The following is a 16244-nucleotide window of genomic DNA, read 5'->3' as shown; positions in this document are numbered from 1 at the left end:
TGATAAGCATTTACTCACCAAATATAATACAGGGGAGAAGAAAGAAAAAACATAAGTAATAATATATGTTAGGTAATAAAATGCTGACAATCAGGAAACTTGTCAATGTGTCAACTAGTTTTCAAAAGGTGTCTCGCTGATAAATTACAATACAGAACCACAAAGGTGTGGTTTGCAGACTGCCAAACATTTTCTGTTCTAAAACTCATTTAATACACATGAAGCACTTCTCCAACTGGCACTTGCTCTAATTAGTGACTTATTTAGTCAGGCTTTCTACTTCATGATCTAATGACTGCCTCATTTTGGTATTTGACTAAAGGAACCAAACTGAAGCTTGCGATAAAAGTCAAGTGTTTTTATTTTACTTTATATTTCAATAGCACCTGTGAAATGGAGATGCAAATTTCAGCAGGCAGGAACTGACAGTCTGATAAAACCTGCTCCCTCCACTGCTCTACAAGAAATTACCCAAACCGTGTTACAGCGTTACAAAATGTACTGTGATGAAGTAACAAGTCATCTGCCTCTGTATTTATTCAACTACAGAATTTAAATACAATAGATAAGCAGTTTTCTCCCTCTATCCTATCAAATACCAACCATATAGTTCAGTCTCTTTCACTGACCCCTCTCCTGCCTCTGTATGCATCACAGAAGAAACAAACGTAACTGAATCTCTAGAACCTAAGAAGAGCCTATCAGCTGCTCATACAACCTTATCACAGAATAAATTAACTAACCTTGGTGAAACGAGGGTCTAGGGGCATAACTTCCAAGACAGTGATATGCTGGTCCATAACAGATCTTTCCTTTGCACATGCTTATTATTAGCATGTTTGTCTAAAGTTGGGGCTATTCTTTTCAAAATACACCCATTCCCATGTACCTTTGGTTTGTGTGGTACAGCAGCCTTGGTACAGACAAACTGGATTCCTTAGAAATTAAAGTAGACCCAAAGATCCTCTGTAGAAAGTGCACCCAATACACACCAGTCAGTAACAGCAGCACAGGTATCAGTGGGCTACACCACACCAAGTCCTCTAGTTTATACCATGCACCCAGGCACTAACAAGCAGGTTCCTGACATGTTTACAAGCTCACGTGACACCATGGCATGCTTCTTGTGCCATATAATGAGTCATATAGCTTTGCACCTTCAGATTTGCTGCCGAATGCCATCCCTCAGATCTTTGTAACTACATCGCATCTTCAGCCATCTGCCTGCTTTACCTTCTTTCCCCCTGCTGACCTCTTTTGGAGCCTTCTGTATCTTCTACAAAACCTCACTGGTTTGTTTTTTAATATTTCTGCCTGACCATTGCTTTCTTTCACTGGCAACCTCAAGCCCCACACTCTCCCACTTACACTGCTGCTGCCAGGCACATCATTACCCACGATTTCTAATGCACCTCACCAAGACTCTAGTTCTAGGCTTCTTTAGGAACAACGTTTCATTATTTGTAAAACAGCTTTGCTCAGCCATTTCTGTTTAGCTGCCATTCCCTACATTCTCATTTGTGGTCTCTTCCTCAAGTGGCTTGCACTGCTAACACACATTCCTGAGGGTGGCATATGGTAGAGAGCTGGATGAGCGGGGGTTGATCCTGTGGCACAAAACAGCACATCTCCAAATAGCTACCTTCAGCCTTGACACAGGCGATCAGTATGCATGTCGTCTGGGTGCTAAAAACTTTGTGGGCGGGAGGGTGGAGGTGGTTTCTGGGACCTGATTTGAGGCTGGAAAGGTGGGTGAAATGAAGTATTGATAGTACACCAGGAATTAACAGGAAGGTGTGGTGACTGTCTTAATGGAATGTCTTAGCAATAAGCCTAGGCACAAAAAAAGAGGGACCTTCTTAAAAGGATAGAGGGAAATACAGAGTTCCCTGCCTTGGGGGGAGGAAGGTTTCCCCTTCTGAATGAGGAAGAATTGTTTTCCATCCTGCAAGACTGTATCATTTGCACTGTCTGTCTAACCCTTACAAAGTCATATTCCCCGCCACACCAGTAGCACAGACACTGTAATTCTTCCCTGCCGCCTTCTAAAAAACCAGTAAGCAAGCCAACTCCTCCCATGAGCACCCATCCATCATGCTGAAGGATGGGACTGCAGCCCTTTGTCAGTTACATTTTTCCCTGGCAAACCACTCAGTCCAAGTCATACGACATTTTCGGGGGGCTACTGAGACAACTATCACAGGCATACCCAAAAAAAAAGCAGAACAGGTTCGGAGGGGGAACAAGTAAAACAGAGAGGCTTTAGCAATCTATTGCTTTTCACCCAACATGTCACATTTGCCACAATTACTACACCCATTCTACTCAGTGTGTTCCTGGACATGCAGCACTGCAACAACGCACTGCAGTGAAAGCATCACTTTGAGTTCCTGGGCCAGCCTGGGAGGCCCAGCCCCTTGCAGGGCTGTGAAAGGGGAGGCTATAGGGATGGCGTTCCCACATAGTGAAATATGAAGAGTTGCTAGCAGCCTCTCTACTGAGGTAGCCAAACTATCTAGCCCAAAGGTACTACAAGATTTAGAATGCCAGGTCTCTTCTGATCTTTACTTTATCCACTTTGTACCTCCTGAAATCATGCAAAATTTCAGTGTTCTTACTGTTCTGTTGCAAACCTTCAATGTCACATGGTTGGGGCCGCACACACACACACAACCAAAACAACAAAGCAAAAACAAACACCAAAACCACCCAAACTGGGAATGACACAGAAATCACAAAGATTCCAATCAATTCTACATCTGCCTATTAACAATACAGAACAAAAAACCTAATGCAATGGAAAACTGTCCCAAAAAGCACTAAAGAATGAGCTTGAGTACTGGAACTGGTCCAATCATGACCAAGTTCAGTCATGGTTAATTTTCTATCAAAAGTGGCTGGCAAAGCTTCTAAAGCATCTTTCTGCTCTTGGGATCATGAGCATGGAAACAACTGAGACATGGTCAAAGCAGGTCTACTTAACTGCAAAGCACTCAGGATTGCTATAGAAGTAAATCTGGACTTGAACTGTATCTCTGTATAAAGGTGATGCACCCGCTCGTGATGTGAAAAAGAAAGGAAATTCTTTATTTCTCCAGACAATTCATATCGCAGCTTCCTATTTCCAGCCAGAAAGCTGGCATAGCTTATTACACTGCCATTGCAATCATTGAGGGGTTTTATTATTTCAAAAGAACCACTGCAATGTATGTTTGTCAAATTCCAGTGTAAATAGACATGCATCCAACACTACGAGCTGAATAACTACCATTCGTGATGGGGCTACAGAAAATTCCTCAGCATTAGGACTTTCTTTATAAATTAATATTAATTAATTAAGAAGTATTAGGTTTTTTAAAAATTAGCTCTGCCATCCACTGACTTAACAGACCTTCTGCATGTCGTTCCTCTGCCCTTCTTGTGTTCATCCATTTTACCAACAGCCAGCTGGCTGAAATCATGTCCGTTTTGAGGCTGGAAGAGATACTTTATCCAGCAGTGTGAAGGTATTGCAAATAATTTAAATAAACATGCAGCAGCAGAATGTAGCTTCACTCATTTGTAAGGTCCAGTAAATAACAGCTGATTAATTTATACCAAATAACTACAATCACTTCTTTATGAAGTACCCTATATGTCAGGAGAAGTAGCAAGATGATGCATAAAACTCTCTGTTCATTTGGAAGAATGAAATCCAACTTAGAAGAAAGGGATGCTGGTAACACAGGAGGAATTGAAAAGCAAAGCTCCATTCAATTTAATGAATCCCAAATTTACACCTGCAAGCATAAGAAATTCACTTGAAACAATGAAGATATTCCTGTCTCCTAATGAAATGAGAAGGAGATAAAAATGGGTGTCAGCTGCCTGCTCTTGGCTCTCCATCCTTGAGGTCATTCTGCTAATTTCTTATTATTAGGCAATGTTTTGCAATTGTCTGAGGGAACCGGAATTATGACCAATTTATTTTTTCACTGCAAAGAGAAGCACTGACCTCTGCCTATCTGTAGTGCCTTACACGGAAAAGTTAAATCATGCATAAACTGCCTTTTCCTGCATAGGAGTGGCTATACAGCAGTCATCTTTCAAGCAGGTATATATACACTGTGAACAGATAAAAACTACAATAGGATATAGCTTTCAAAGAGCACCACTATGGTTTTGCCTTCTGTTTGGTATGCTACGTACTGTGGACACAGACTAGAAAGAACACTCAGCGTGGCCTATAAAGTGAAGGAATCACAGTCACAGAAATTTTGGGAACCGCTCTTTCCAGATATGTCTCCTTCCTGTCCAATACTAAGTATTCCAGTGACTCCAAAGGATGCCTGGAAGGATGTCATCATAGAGGAGAGTCTGCAGCCAATACTGGCCTGCTTTTCTTATTAACTCTTTTTGTACCAGACTACCAGAACGTTGTATGTCCCTAGCAGATACTATTCCAAAAGAGCACTGACATACCAACTTTAGTCAGGTGGTGCTTCAGATGTTGGAAGCAATACATTCCCTACAGGTTAACAAAGAGGTATTTCTACCTGAGGCAAATGACAATAGTCTCCATGACTATCAATCGTGGTCAATCTTCCATCCGTTTATCTTCTTTTTTACACTAAGTATACAGGGTATATTGTTTACTTGTTTTGAGCTGCAACATGATCAAAAGTTGCTTACAGCAAGAAGTATACACCCTAGCTGTTGTCATTAGGCACATAAAGGTGTTACTGTTGCTAAAATTGTTCCTCTGACTCCAGTTGTAGGGCTCCTTAGTATTTCTATACAAGTTTTGCCATGCTACAAAGACAGCAAAGCAGACTGATCTACTCAGAAAAGCCCTGTAAGTCAACGACACAAAAGTCAAGAGAGCAAACCCGGGCTGATTTCCCAGCATCTCTTAACATCCAGGGGTAACAGGATTATGTTCTGCAAGGTAAGTTTTTCAAACAGGACCAACCTGAGCATTCTGCACTTGAGAAATTCTGATGTGTGTACTCGTATGTGGAAACTACTGAGAAGACCTCTTTTTCAATTAAACTTTTACCAACTATAACGACAAAAAAAAGGTCCTTTTGGTTTTTGCTTGTATCTTCTCAATGTTTCAACCCCACATTCAGCAAACTCCTCACCTGATTACTACTTGAGGGTGAAATAATCTCTGGTAGTTTTGTTTTCATTTTTATCAAGACGGAGGTTCACACTTCACTTGTGAAAAATCCTCCAAAAGGCCAGAATAATTTTAACGATCACCTATTGCATGGTAAGCACTGTCAGGTGCAATATTTTTTTATGGAAACCACACTGTCTTCACATACTAAAGTGCAAATATCCATTCCTCTGCATTCATACTCTAACTGATCTATGTCTTCTGCTCTTCAGGTCTGCACAGATCCTGTCTATGCCACTAAACAGATCTTGTTTTATATCTGGCTGCGGCAAGATTGTGCTATTTACAGTTTATCTTTGGCCATCAACAGCTGAGTTATGAAAACATTGAAGAAGTATGTTTAAGTATTGTATCACTCACTACGATGACTGTAACACATTTAGCTCTGACCACACAGCACTATTGTTTCCACACCAGATAAATGCAACAATTACAGAACCTTATTTATCATGTCCTGTAGCTTACAAAGGGCTTGTGGTTTTGTATCACAAAAGCGGGAAGTCCACTACACATTCTGACTGCATTTGTTTGCCTCAGCAATGTACAGATACCCATCAGACTTGTAGGTGTCCTGGTTTCAGCTGGGATGGAGTTAATTTTCTTCTTAGAAGCTGTGCAATGCTGTGTTTTGAATTTGGTGTGAGAACAGCATTGATATCACAGTGATGGTTTTGGTTGTTGCTAGATAATGTTTATACTAAGTCAAGGGCTTCTCAGTTTCTCAGGCCCTGCCAGCAAGGGGGCTGGAAGAGCACAAGAAATTGGGAGGGGACACAGCCAGGACAGCTGGCCCGAACCAGCTAAAGGGGTATTCCATACCATGGGACATCATGCTGAGTGTATATAAGCTGGGGGAAGAAGAAAGAGGCCGAAGGGGGGAATTTGGCGTTATAGCATTTGTCTTCCCAAGTAACCATTACACATGATGGAGTCCTGCTTTCCTAGAGGAGACCTGCCAATGGGAAGTGGTGAATTAATTCCTTGTTTTGCTTTGCTTGCACACATGGCTTTTGCTTTACCTGTTAAACTGTCTTTGTATCAGCCCGTGAGTTTTCTCATTGTTAGTTACTCTTCTGATCCGATCCTCCATCCCACTGTGGCAGGAGGAGCAGCTGCATAGTGCTTGGTTGCCGGCCAGGGTTAAAGCACGACAGTATCGGGCATTACATGACCAGCAACACACATCTCATATATTGTCAATATAACTCTTGCATATGGATGGTGTATCATCAATGCTGAATGCAATAAAATTCTTTGTCAATGCCCAAAATTTATTGCCTTGATTAAATGCATAAAATTTTCTCACAGTTCTGACTTAGGAGTGACTGCAATTACAGCACAGGGTTCTTTGGGGCAATTTCTGAAAGATGTCAGCATTCATGTCTGCTTTCATCATTTTCTCCACAAATGGCTATGGAAGCTGGTAATATCCATCTGTTCTTGCTGCCTCCACCATGGCAATGCGCTCCATAATGGAGTCATCTGTTGTAATGTATCACTTCAGTTGTGTTGTACTTACTACCCATTCATTTAGTAACACATGGCCTGCATTGCAAGAAATGCATACTAGCTCTTACCCATTAATCTTGTTAGTCATTCCGTATCATCTGGAGACTCGTCACCCCCTTATTCAGTGACCTAGATCGTTTATGAGCATGCTGATCATGCTGAGATATGAAAGTCTTAGCTGGTCCCTCTCTCCACTGTGACAACAGATAAGCATAACAACCATTTTCATCTTCTAAATACTGGCACCCATCACATGTATTTTAACTAATACTTAAGGAATTTTATTTAAATGTAAAAATGCCAGAACTAACCACTCTCCTTCTAAATCCTGCCAGCAAGTTTTAAGGGAAAAGAAATTGCACTAAAAAGATTGATTTTATATGCAACCTGGAAATACATGCATGAGACACCAAAACCATGGAAGTACCTCTTCTTGAAAGACCACAGGAACATAAATCCTATTTTGAGAGTCAGAAATGAATGACTAAGGCTAAGAATATGCTTACCTATAGCTCTGGTGAGGGATGAAATCAAACATTCGCTCTCCTGAAGCGAAGGGGAAAAACTCCTGTGGTCTTTAGATGGGATCTCTGGTCATGTTTCGAAGAATGCTGTCATTTTTAACTCTCCCTTCCTGAAATTTTTTTCTAGACCTTTCTTCTGGCTGACATGATCAGGAACACCTGCTAGAATGTGAAAAAACATGTTACTACAAATATTAAAAAGAAGTAAAATGTGACGACTGAAAAAAGACAAAACATGCATTCTGCAAACTCAGTGCGTGTCTCAGGAAGAAGCGGTACCATTTACTGCTGTCAAATCATTGTTTGGCATTATCATTTTATTACTTCATTATTACAATTTATTAGGTTATTAACTCAGAAGATTCTCGTCACAATCTTAAACAGTACAGTGCATCTCCAGGCACACAGCTGCATGTCCTGTTTCAAAAGGTACAACCTTGTTATAGAAAGGAGCTCAGCCAACACCATGCCTTATCACCTCCTCCCCCTCCTTCACTGACCTTGGTGTCTGCAGAAATGTTGCTCTCACATAGTTTCTCTCCTCTCTCCTGGTGGCGCAGATTTTTTTTTCCCCTTTCTTAATATGCTATCACAGAGTCACTACCACTGCCACTGATGGGTTGGCCTTGCCCAGCAGTGGGGCCACCTTGGAGCCGGCTGGCTTTGGCTCCGTCAGACATGGGGGAAGCTTCTCACAGAAGCCACCCCTGTAGCCCTCCACCACTACCAACAACTTGTCACTACAACATTGCAGGCTTGCATGACACAATCCTCCTGCTCTGATGACAGAAATACAGCTTGCTTTACCCACACTCCCAGCTGGATAATGCGGGCCAGGCAGCTCTGTTTAAATGCTGGTTTGATGCTTTACTAAAGCTCTCAGTATACATCAACAAGGCGCTTCTACAAGGGCTGATCCCAGCCTTCGGCCTGGAGCTCCGCATGGAGCTCGCAGGCAGGGACTGGCTGCTATCGCTGGGGCCAGACAACCCACCTCGCCCTCAGGAACAGCCCCCGCTGCCTCGCCTGCCACCCATCCCTCCAGAAGCCACCCATGAGACTCAGGGGACCCGAGCCGCCTTCTTGAATCGCAGCATTCTGTCACCTTGAAGGGTAAAACCGAAATAGGTATTCAGAGTTCAGAATTACGCTGAGACCAGCCAAAGGGCTGGTTTTGCAGCGAGCATCGCCGGGCTGGAGGCGGGAAGAGGCTGTGAGAGGCCTGAGGCGGGCGCGGGGGCGAGGGCGAGGGCAGGCGGGTGAGGAGAGCCCCTGGCTCGGGCCCGGGCCGGGCCGCCGCCAGAGCCCCGCACGCCGCCGCCGCCGCCCCCCCCGCCGCTCCCGGGGATCGGATGTGCCCGCCCGGGCCCTGCCCTGCCACGGGCGGCCGCTGGGGGCTCCCGCCGCCGCGGCGCGGCCCGCCATTGTCGGGGGCATGGAGGGCGAGAGCACGTCTGCTCTGCTCTCGGGCTTCGTCTTCGGCGCCCTCGCCTTCCAGCACCTCAGCACCGACTCGGACACGGTGGGTGCGGCGGGCCCCGCCGCCGGAGGGGCGGGAGAGGCACGGCGGGCGGGGGGAGCGGAGGGAGGGTCGGCTGCTGGTGCGGGGGCAGCCCGCCGCCGGGCCTCCCACGGCCCCGCCGTGAGGAAGGGTTGCCGCCCGCCGCAGGCCCGCCCCGCCCCGGCCGTTGAGGAGGGCCCGGGGCCGTGCCGGGGCCGGGTTGGCAGCGCCCATCCCTCGCCGCTGTAGCGGCGGCTGCTGCCCGTGCTGGTAATGGCAGGAGAGCCGAGGGGGGTCTCTCGAAACGCTGAGATGCGGGCCTGGTGCGGCGGCCTGGGTGCCGGGGCTGCCGGGAAGGCTGCCCGGGCCTGCGGGCCTCGGGGGCGGGCACCGGCTGTGCCGCCGCAGGCTGCTCACCTGTGAATGAAAACACCAGGAATGGAACAGCCGAGTACACATTCCAACCTTTTTTTTCCCCTTAAATACAGGCAGGTACTGAAAAATGAGTGAGAACCTATTCTGTTAAAAACAACCAACCCACGTTCATTTTGACAGCATTTTCCCCCTCCTGAATACATTTACACTGGTAACAGAGAGAAAGTCCTGTTCAATGCTACTGGTAATGCAAATGTGGTTTTTTTTTTGTCTCCCTCTATAAAGGAAGGTTTTCTCCTTGGAGATGTGAAAGGTGAAGCCAAGAACAGCATTACTGACTCACAGCTGGATGATGTTGAAGTTGTTTATACCATTGGTTAGTCTGTCTGCATTTTTTAATACCAATCTTGGTTTCAGGCAGTACATGACTGCTTACAGTTTTGATGAGGGCAGTCAGCACCTTACAGCAAGATCAAAGCTGCTAGATCCTGGGATCCATGTTGACATAAAACAAACATGGAAAAGTTATTTTATAACAATTGATTAAAAAAATTACAATTTTACTGTAGAAAGTACAATAATTTAACAGAAACAGTAGCTCTTAGTTCCTTGAATAGCTCCTCTTTGCCAAACATCTTGTCACAATAAAGTTAACTTAGAGTTTAGAATCCTTATTTGTCTTGGCCATGTTATAAACTCTCCTGGGTTTCAGTTGCCCTGGAAAAATTTGGCTTATTTCAGTGAAGCGAACTGTAATGTGTTAGCATCCGTTACCTGCGTATAAAATACTGTGTGTGAAGGCTGCAAACTTTATATATTTCATTGAACAGGTGCCAAATGTGTTTTTCTTTATAGTCTTCACAAGATTCGATTGCATGGGCATTTTCTACTAGCTCTTAACAAAAACATATGTATATGTGCCCACATATTCAACTCCATTTATTTAAAATGCAGTTACACAAAAAGAGAACAAGGTTATACAGTATGGGCCTTCTTTCCAATCTTCCTGAAAATATGGTAGGGAGAACCTGCATGCCTTTTTCTAGTTCTGCTCTAGGATACAATTAAGGTGAACGCTTTCCTCCACTGAGTGCCACAGATGAACTAAAAATGTGGGGAGTTTTTTGTGGTGGCATTGATCAAGTCACCCAATCACCACTTTCTTGTAGGCAGAGTTAGTTCCTCCAAAGCTTGGGGGTTTTTTTAGTTTACTTGTGAAAATGAAAGTAATGGAGACTTTAGGTAAAAAAAGGATTTAGATTGCCATTCGATCACCTACCATTTTTTTTCTGGTAGTCAGTCTTCCAGTTATCATTTGCCCTATGGGTTTCTGTTCTCCAGCTTCATCCTCCTAACAGCATTCATGCCTTGCTGCAGAGCAACTCAAGTGAAATCTTTCATGTTACATACTGCAGTTCTAAACAGAAGGAAGTGAAAAATAAGTGCCCAAATTGATTTTTCACTTGACAAAACATTAAAAATACAGTTTATGTAAGTGGTTCATTCCCTTTACTTTTGAAAAATGTATTAGAATCCTTTTAAAAAATACTTCCTTTCTTAAGCATATTTAATTAGATGTTAATGCATTTGATCTTAAGAAATTATATAGAATTCTTTCTTGGTGCTTCTATCAGATTAATTCTGATCATAGCGTGTAGCATACATCTTGAACTGATGAACCCAGAGTAATATTACCGTCTCTTTCCAGATATACAGAAGCACATTCCATGCTACCAGTTGTTCAGGTAAGAATCTTAATCTTAAGTAAAGGGATACGAAAAAGTTAAAATTCACCCTAACTTGAACCCTTTAGGACCTAAACTTGTATTACATTACTGAGAAAACAACCCAGCTGTAACTACAGTACCCACGTCAACCTCTTGGAATTAAGATGCAAAATGCCTTATGTTATTTCCATGTTGGTTCTGCATGTCTTTTTTTGGTGTTTGTCTATACATATAGAATAGAGGTATAGCATGTTGCACCTTCTGGTGAGTTATACCATACGAACTACAGAATATTGTCAACCTTCTGAAAAAGAACCATTGCTTTTCTAAAAGCATACATTCCAACCCCACTCCCTCAAATTAAAAAAAAAAAGAGAGAGAGAAAGGTAGCATCAGCCATAGACTTGTAAATGGGTCAAGAAAAAGAAACACTTGTTAGCCCCACAGCAGCAGTAGTTTCAAGGACTAATATAGTTACCTCATAGATGGGAACACAGCTGTGCAGGTTTACAACCCTGTAAGGGGAGAATCAGCACGATTTCCTTCTCAAATCCTCCTGAAAACTAATGAACCCAGATATTACTATAAAGGAATTTTGTATCAAATTGACCACATCTTACCATTTCATAGCTGAGAGAACATAGATGCTACCTTTAACTTCTGTCCCAGTAGCACTTGATGCCAGAACAGCATCTGGGCTGTACAAGACCCCCTGCATAGCTATTTGAGTAATGAAATTAACTGCACTGTCCTAGCAGAGAAGCTGTGTCAGCATATCTTTATGCTTACCAGGGGGGGAAAAAAAGCTATTAAAGTGAGATGATTGCTACACTGCTAGGGAGTACTTATTTCTAACGTAGCATTTTAGGTTTTAACAACAAGAAGTGCTGGGTCCTGGGCTTGGGTCACAACAACCCCACGCAATGCTACAGGCTTGGGGCAGAGTGGTTGGAAAGCTGCTTGGTGGAAAGGGCCTGGGGGTGCTGGTTGACAGCCAGCTGGGCATGAGCCAGCACCGTGCCCAGGTGGCCAGGAAGGCCAGCAGCATCCCGGCTTGTGTCAGCAACAGCGTGGCCAGCGGGACCAGGGCAGTGACCGTCCCCCTGCACTGGGCACTGGTGAGGCCGCCCCTGGAATCCTGTGTTCAGGTTTGGGCCCCTCGCTGCAGAAGGGACACTGAGGGGCTGGAGCGTGTCCAGAGGCGGGCAGCAGGGCTGGGGAAGGGTCTAGAGAACAAGTCTTACAAAGAGTGGTTGAGGGAACTGGAGTTGTTTAGCTTGGAGAAAAGGGAGGCTTAGGAAAGACCTTATCATTCTACAACTGCCTGAAGGGAGGTTTTAGACAGGTGGGTGTCAAGGGCAAGAGGAAACGGCCTCAAGTTACACCAGGAGAGGTTTAGATTGGATATTGTGAAAAAATTCCTCACTGCAAGGGCGGTCAGGCATTGGAACAGGCTGTCCAGGGAGGTGGTGGAATCACTGTCCCTGGAGGCGTTTAAAAAACATGTAGATGTGGTGCTTAGGGACATGGTTTTGTGATGGACTTGGCAGTCCTGGGTTAATGGTTGAACCTGATGATTTTAAAGGTCTTTTTCCACCCTAAATGATCATATTTTGTCTTCTAATTGCCCTAATTTTCTTCTAGCTTTTATAATTCTGCAGGAGAACTGAATGAAGTTGCCTTGAAGAAAATACTATCAGGCTGTAAGAAGGTATTTTATTTTCAAACCTAAATCTTACCAAGGAGCTCACTCAAATTTTGAGGGCTGTTTTGGATACCTCTTGTACCAAGCTTTTTTTTTCTTTTTTAAAACTTGTATGTAGTCCCTCACTGCTGGTCAAGGCACCTGCATCATGTTTTCCCCCTGAAAGATGAGTTTAGGTTTTTTTTACTAGGGTTTGCTTACGTATATGTCACAACTTCATTTCTTTCTTATTAATTTCTCAAGTGAACAGTTCAAATATCCCAAAGGAATTCTACCAATTTCTACCTTGAGATCAGTTGAGGTCAGCTTATTCAAGCAGTTAAGCACCACTTGACCAAAAAAATGCATCTTCTCCAAAGAACAAAGTTTCACAAAGGGAAAGTAGAAGCTGGAAAGAGACCAACAGCAAAATAGCACAACAAAGTTTTCAGCTTGAGAACAAACTCAGAAAACAGGCCAGTTCAACATGTGGTTTTGAAAGAAAGAAGCTGTCACACTGGAATTAGGCTTTGATGTTCTAAGGGTTTCAGGTTAACTACCTGCTTGAATATGTATTTATCACCAAAGAATTCAGATTTGTGACTTTGTACTGAATCATCTTAATTTGCTTCAATGTGACACCAGGGACAACATGATTCAACAGTAATAATAAATTTTCTTTTGCCTGCAGAGTGTAATAGGATGGTACAAATTCAGACGTAACACAGACCAGACCATGACATTCCGGGAAAGACTTCTTCATAAGAATTTACAGTCACACCTGTCAAATCAGGGTCTTGTATTCCTTTTATTAACCTCTAGCGTGATGACAGAAAGCTTCTCTACTTACAGACTGGAACATGCTTTACATCGGCCACAAGAAGGGTAATTTGTTTTTTCTATAGTTTTAATAAAGCAGGAGCATAGCATTTGGAACAGGTGGGGGTTTTTTCTTTGTTGGAACTGAATTAGTTAAGACTGTTTTATTTTATCCTTGAAACTTACACATTAAGTAAGATTACTCCTTATATTGCTACAGCCCAGCTGAAACCTTACCCTGGAGTTCTGTTCAGGGATTTGCCTTTATAACTGTCTGTAGTGCCAGTGTCAACATGCAGACACTATTAGTTCATCTGTGCACATAGACCATTCTTGGTAAGTTTGGGTTTGTGTATAGGACTTCAACTACACATGGTGTTCACCTTCACCTATCATTGAAATATTTAAATTGGTGGTAACCTCCAGTTATCTTCAGAGACATGCTGCCCATAAGCTAGGCTTGACAAGCAAGTATTGCATTATTGCATGACTTGTACTCAGAAATGGGGGGAAAAAAACCAGCTCAAGCCTCTTGTTGCTCTTGCAGTTTTCCTTTAGCCATAAGTAGTCATCTGTGTGTGATACAATACATCCAAGCAAGAACTATACTGTCAACTTTCATCTGGCTTAATGGTCAAGAACCTTTAACTATCAGAGAGGCCTCTGTGTGTTAAAAAGTCATGTTTTCATACTCCTGCTTTTTAAGTCTTTTCCAGAAAGTTCCTCTGGTGGTTACCAACTTGGGTATGGCAGAACAGCAAGGTTACAGAACAGTGTCTGGTTCCTGTGTATCTTCCGGGTTTGTCAGAGCAGTAAGACAACACAGGTACAATATATGCCACATTTACTGTTAGCTGTAGCCTTCAGTTAAGTATAGTTATCTTTAAAAAGTTTTTTTTAAATGCTTTTGCAAATGCTACAGCCGTACCCTGCTCGCTTGTTGACCAGTTTCCTCCAATTATTTACCTTTCCAAGCTACTTGGAAATTAATCCAGGCCCATACTTAGCCACCAGGGCAGCTGTTTGTCTCAACACAGGCACCTAGTGTTGAAGCTCAAAATGCTTCTTTATTCATTATAGCTCCTACTAAGCAAGCACTGGGATCATTAACTTGCAATTATACAATCATATTCTTGGTCCACAGGTCACAGTTCTTTTATGAAGATGGATCCTTAGAAGAGGTTCATAAGATAAATGAGATGTATGCCACCTTGCAGGAGGAACTGAAGGTAAGTCGGGCATGCCTGCCGATACAGTTACAATTACAGATTTCAGCAGTACTACAGAAGAAAGTCAAGCAAAAGGTACACCATGTTGCACCACATGAGAAACAAAGCTGTGTCTTGGAAAAGCATATTGAAAGATCAGTGAGTTCAACTTACTATTAGTAGCCATATACTAAGTTCACAAAGTTGAAGCCTTGAGTTTCCATTTGATCAGAAGTACACTAATAAATCCTCAAGTCCACTAATAATTTCTCACAAGAAGATTATTTTGAAGGAGTACTATCTGTAGTTTGTTAGATCTTCTTTGCTTAGTTTGGAACAAATAAAATGTCTTGCACCTCATTCAGCACAAGGTTCAATACAACACTACTTTGTATCCAGCTTGAAGTCATGAGTACCTTTAGGGATTTTGCAACAAGGTTAAAGTCACTTCCTTGAATACTGTTAATTCCATCAAATGCCTTTTCCTTGCAGAAAATATGCTCTACAGTAGAAGTCAGTGAACGATCTGTAGAGAAACTCTTAGCAGAGGTGAGCCAATTAAAAGAAGAAATAAAGCGGAAAAAGCAACAGAGTTGTTCAGGTAAGTGAAATAAATGTAATGCAAATCTTAGTGAGACTTCCAAAGTTGTTTCAACTTGCAGCAGCCAAAACAATTGTGTTAGAAGTGTGCAGAAGGGACTGCAATTCTCGCGCTTTTTTTTTTTTTTTTTCAGAAGACAGAGATGACCCAGGAGAGCCAAAGGAGAATGTTCTCCTTTGTCAGGCACTGCAAACATTTTTCCCTAATTCTGGATTTCAGACATGTATTGTTTCCTTCAAAGGCCAACAGATATCCAAGAACTGCTGTAACATTGACCATAATATTAATGTCATAGACAAACTGACTCTTATGGTAAAGGAAAGAGACTTCACTGAAGCTGAAACAAGACACCTAGCCAAGCGTAAGGTCAGAGGGACGATAACAGGATCAAAGTCATTCAAGAAATCCAGATCACTGCACCTTCACCAAAAATTACTTCAAGACCAAGAGGACAGTGACCAGGAAAGGAAGTTTATGCTGATGAGCACTGAAACAGATGAGGACATCTTTGAAAAGGGAGACACAAATGAAATCTCACTCTCTCCTACTTTTTGATCTGTTAATGATTTGTCCAGATGACTTTGCACCAAAAGCTACTGCCAGCATATTCAAGTGACATATCATTTTATAGCAGGGATGAAAATAACAGTGCGTTTTTGCAAAACATACAGGTGGTTTGTTGTTTTTTTTATTCCAGTGCACAAATCCTGTCTGGCATAGAGACAAATTGGATGACATTCCCTCATTTTGCCTTCCAGAGTTAGATCTGTGTATTCTCTCTCAGGGTTTGAAGATTGCACTAGCAGCATGTTAGCAGTCATAACTAGTTGTCACATACTGCCTCAGAGAAATACAAACCGAAGCTGCTGTTGAAGGAGCAGTACTACCCTCAGCAGAAGCTGAGGCAGGGAGCATCAAATGAATACAGGTAACATGCTTAACAGAATTAGCCATCTACATGAAGTGCCACAATTTAAATACTTCAATTTATCCTTACATGTCCAGCACTTGTTTATTTTCCCCTCCCCCTTCCAATCCAGCAAGGGAAAATACAGCCACCTCAACTTTAGCAAGACTTGTAAGCAAAGTGGTCCATACAGCTCCCAATTTCTGTTGCTGCTTTCATCTTTCATAC

At 42.8% G+C, this 16244-nt stretch overlaps 2 protein-coding genes across 6 annotated transcripts in view; one reads left to right on the top strand and one right to left on the bottom strand.

The window, feature by feature from the left end:
• Nucleotides 1–10771, bottom strand: part of LOC130159209 (glycerol-3-phosphate acyltransferase 3-like) — a 33801-nt gene extending 23030 nt beyond the window's left edge. For 2 of the 3 annotated variants that reach the window (XM_056360583.1, XM_056360601.1), the window contains exons 1-2: nt 10350–10771; nt 7177–7356 (exon numbers count right to left, since the gene is read on the bottom strand). The gene's annotated coding sequence lies outside the window, so the exon portion shown is untranslated. Of the gene's footprint in view, nt 1–7176; nt 8322–10349 lie in introns of those variants that run through there. The other variant, XM_056360591.1, reaches the window with a different exon arrangement.
• On the top strand, nt 8535–15775 carry ABRAXAS1 (abraxas 1, BRCA1 A complex subunit). 3 transcript variants are annotated; one of them, XM_056360557.1, is made up of 9 exons: nt 8540–8716; nt 9356–9446; nt 10779–10815; nt 12442–12508; nt 13173–13366; nt 14007–14126; nt 14445–14529; nt 15001–15109; nt 15243–15775. In XM_056360557.1, exons 1-9 carry the CDS (start codon nt 8630–8632, stop codon nt 15662–15664), a joined length of 1212 nt encoding a protein of 403 aa, XP_056216532.1. In that variant the 5' UTR covers nt 8540–8629; the 3' UTR covers nt 15665–15775. The 3 variants fall into 3 exon arrangements, with proteins under 3 accessions (XP_056216538.1, XP_056216532.1, XP_056216548.1); XM_056360573.1 differs by having other exon boundaries at nt 8551–8716; nt 9360–9446; XM_056360563.1 differs by lacking the exon at nt 14007–14126 and having other exon boundaries at nt 8535–8716.
• Nucleotides 15776–16244: the final 469 nt, after the last annotated feature.

This window comes from Falco biarmicus, chromosome 1, assembly GCF_023638135.1.
Source record: "Falco biarmicus isolate bFalBia1 chromosome 1, bFalBia1.pri, whole genome shotgun sequence".
NCBI lineage: Eukaryota > Metazoa > Chordata > Aves > Falconiformes > Falconidae > Falco > Falco biarmicus.
The sequence above is the reverse complement of the archived record's forward strand: the minus strand, read 5'-3'. Positions and strand labels throughout refer to the sequence as shown.